This window comes from Manis pentadactyla, chromosome 19 (genome assembly GCF_030020395.1).
Source record: "Manis pentadactyla isolate mManPen7 chromosome 19, mManPen7.hap1, whole genome shotgun sequence".
NCBI classification, from domain to species: Eukaryota; Metazoa; Chordata; class Mammalia; order Pholidota; family Manidae; genus Manis; species Manis pentadactyla.
The window spans coordinates 6991860-6995399 of NC_080037.1; the positions used below are offsets into that span (position 1 = coordinate 6991860).

At 49.3% G+C, this 3540-nt stretch overlaps 1 protein-coding gene across 7 annotated transcripts in view; it reads left to right on the forward strand.

The window, feature by feature from the left end:
• The window catches only part of CD244 (CD244 molecule), a 39293-nt gene extending 37516 nt beyond the window's left edge, over window positions 1–1777 (forward strand). For all 7 annotated transcript variants that reach the window (XM_057495093.1, XM_057495092.1, XM_036922752.2 and 4 more), the window contains one exon: window positions 954–1777. In XM_057495093.1, coding sequence (XP_057351076.1) covers window positions 954–1034 — 81 coding nt within the window. In that variant the 3' untranslated portion in view covers window positions 1035–1777. The remainder of the gene's footprint in view (window positions 1–953) is intronic.
• Window positions 1778–3540: the final 1763 nt, after the last annotated feature.

Consider the following 3540-nt stretch of genomic DNA (forward strand, 5'->3'; position numbering starts at 1 on the left):
AGTGTCAGAGGGGTGGGGATTTTAGAGGTCTTCTAATCCAGATCTTCACTTTAGAAATGAAGAAACTGAAGTCCAAGGAGGGTGAGGTTTAACCCAAGGTCATCATACTGTGTGATGGGGTTTGACTCTTATTGGGATTTTAAATTGGACTGTCCCCAGGCTGGTCCCCCAGCTGTGGGCTACATGCTGGACATCTCACCTTTCAAGGGTGTGTGTGGGTGAGGGGTGGAGGGCAGAGAAGGGAGGGTAAGTGAAATCTACATGATCTTCTTCATTAGCAAGTAATTGGGAATCTTCCTGGGGTATAGGTGATCTTAAGCTGGTCTGAACTGGATAATGTAAAAAGGTGGCAGCTGCACCAGCCTAATGGATTCCCATCAGGCCTTTAGGGAATGGAAAGTAGGGACTCAACATTTACTGGGGGCTTATGATGTATATGGGAGCCTGCCTAGTGGCTTCCTGTGAATTATCTCATTCAATCCTCACAAAATGCTGTGTGGTGGGTATAATTATACTTCCCATTTATACCCAGAGAAATTAAAGCATGAGGAGCACCCCCATTCATTAGCCTCCTGCTACACCCACACTTCCCCCTGCTGTCCAGTAACGATGCTGCCACTGGTCACAGGAAGAGGGTGGATATGTGCCTGCCGGGATTTCTGGCACTTCAGCTGTTGTCCCACATTTAACCACATTTAGTCTGGGGTTGCGGAGGACACCATGTGGGCCAAGGCTATCCACGGGGTCATGAGGAAGCATGGTGTGGTTAAAAAAAACACACTGGAATTGGCGCCAGAAGAACTGGATCAAACCCTTTAGTTCATACTGGCTGTTGACCCCAAGTTCCTTGTTTCCCCACTCAAAGCCTCAATCTAAAACGGGGATAGTGATCATGAGGGTTGTTGTGAGGATCTCTTAGTGGGAGGGTCTGAGGTTCTCCTTTTCTTCTGCAGGTTGGGAGGAGGGAGCCCAGAGCCCAGAACCCTGTGCGGCTGAGCTGCAAGGAGCTGGAGAGCTTTTACGTGTATTCCTAGTGGTCACAGTCCTCCTCAGCTCTCACAGCCCAGCACCGGCTGGGGAATCAGAGCGATGCATGGTGCCACACGAGTGTCTATGGAATGGTTCCTAGTCTGGAGAGGATACGGGAGTTTGTCCTTGGCCTGTATTTTGTTTTGAAGATGATTTCTAACAGCCATTGTGAAAGCAAGGCTGTGATATAATCTCCCTCAATCGGCAGACCAGATAAGAATGGAGAGGGTTTGGACAGTTTACAAAAGACTATACAGCGAGTCCAAGCCCTGGGAATCTGTCAAGTGCTGTGAGGACATCGGGTGTTGCTGTTATTAGCATCAAGATTCCGGTCCACTGGTTCTCTGTCTATTACCCATCTCCCCTCTTCTCTAATTGGGATGAGCCCATTTCTAGGTCCTCTCCTTGCCCAGGCCCGTCTTCCAAAGAGGAAGGAGGGTTCCTGCTGGCTCAGAGAAGGAGAAGAAGCCCCACTCCACGAGGGTGGGTGGTGAGCGGCTGGCAGGCCCTCCCAGGGGCCAGCCTGGGCTTTACTCAAACACAGAGGAAGGAGCCTCCTCTCCCACTGCAGTGAATCTGTACCTCCGCCTGTTGACCGCAAGGGTGAGCGGGCAGGAGCGGGAGTGTACGGCACAGGCATGCCCATCCCCGCGTGGAAAACCCACCGTGAGCCGGTGCTGCGCTGGGAGTCGGGCGGTGAGCCCAGCTTTGTCTAAAGCATGTTGTTCGATTTACAAAAACACATGATCTGAAATCCCTTTTGGCTTCTTCAAATTTTTCACAGTTGGAAACGATCTGCTACATAAGTTCTGAGTTCTGATGAGCATTCCCCATGGCTCCTGTCAGAGGGAGGCCTCAGACACTGGGCGGCGGGGAAGCAGACACTATGCTGGGCCCCCGTGTCTTCAGGCTGGACCCTCCCCGAGAGCTGTGGGGACCAGGGCTGCGACTGGCTGAGCCCAGGAAAGGGACGGGGGACGGCCGAAGGAGGCCCTGTCCAGAGACCCCAACAGAGGATAGTACCACGTGGAACTTGGTATTTAACGTACAAATTTAATATAAAACTGTGGTGTTATTCAGAGTCTATCTAAATTTCTTTCCTGAATTCAGTTTATGTGTCTTCTTTGTATTCTGCACTTTTCCTCTCTATAGCAGCCAAAGGGCATTGGTGTCCATCAATAAATGCATATCTGTTTAATTCCTGCTGGAAAGGGGTCTGCCTCCTGGTGAGCTGTCAGTGTCTCCCCGTCTTGTTCATCCTGGAACAGCAGATTTCCAGGATGCCCAGTTTCCGGGGCATTCAGTCTAATGGGAAGTAGCCACAACTTGCATTTGCTCAAGCCCCGCCTCATCCCTCCCTCCTCTGGGCTGTGAGGCTGGTAGGCTGGCTTTCTCCTGGAGACAAGTGTGGACAGACCACAGCCTGGAGAGAACGTCAAGGGTAAAAAACCAGGAAAATATGTGCAAAAGGAGTCTGGCAGGCCTGAGGCATATGGGAGCTGAGCTGTAGAGTCAAGGGATTTCGTGAGCGAGGGAGCCGGAAATGATGGCATTGCAGCAGTCCGGGTGGACACCAGAGACACTGACCATTGCCTGCAGTTGGCCTTTCATGTGATTTGAGTTGTGTAGATCATGAGCTTGCCAGATTTATTTAAGGAGCAAGAGGCCTTAAAGGCCTAGGGCTTTTGAGATGCGCTGTTCTGGAGTGTAATAACATACAACAGTATCGTATTATGTGGCTTTGTTGGGATGCTGCAATAATGCCTTACAAAAATAATCATTCCTGCAATGACCAGCCAGTGAACAAGCAACAATCAAGCTCCTGCTGTCTATGAAGCACTGCCTGGCCCCTGGGAGTATATGTCTTCTGCAGGCCACAGAAGACATATAACTCCACCGACTGTGTGCAGGAGCACGCAACAGCAGAAGCACCATATTAAAGGACATACACGGGCTGCAAGGAGCATGTCACACAATTGTACACTGGAATGTCATGAATATAAGCCAAGGGTGGTGCAACTTACAGGTCGGGGGACAGGGCTGAGGCCACAGTTTAGGAGAGAGGAGAGATACTGCATCCAGATGGCTGCATCCAGACCTGACAGTAAAGAAGAAAATTCTTTTGGGTAAATATGGGAAGCATATGGGAGAGTTTTAACCACTAAAGATGTGTATCAGAAGAGTAATGCATACATATGGTTAAAAAATCCAGCAGTACAAAAAGTATACACTAAAAAAAAACCCAGTTCCCTCTCCAGAGGCAGCCCCTGGTACATTTTTTTGGATTTTCTTTCAGACCATTTCTATACCCAGATATGCATTTCTTTTTTATCCACCTGGTAGCATGTGATACACACTGTCCTGGACTTTGTTCTTTCCACTTAACAATGTATCTTAGAGCTCATTCCCTATTAGCACAGAACAGTCTCCCCTTTCTTTACAAATGTGACAGGGTTTGCTATTGCATGGGTACACTGTGGAGTATTTAAGCAGACTCCTACTATATGGACA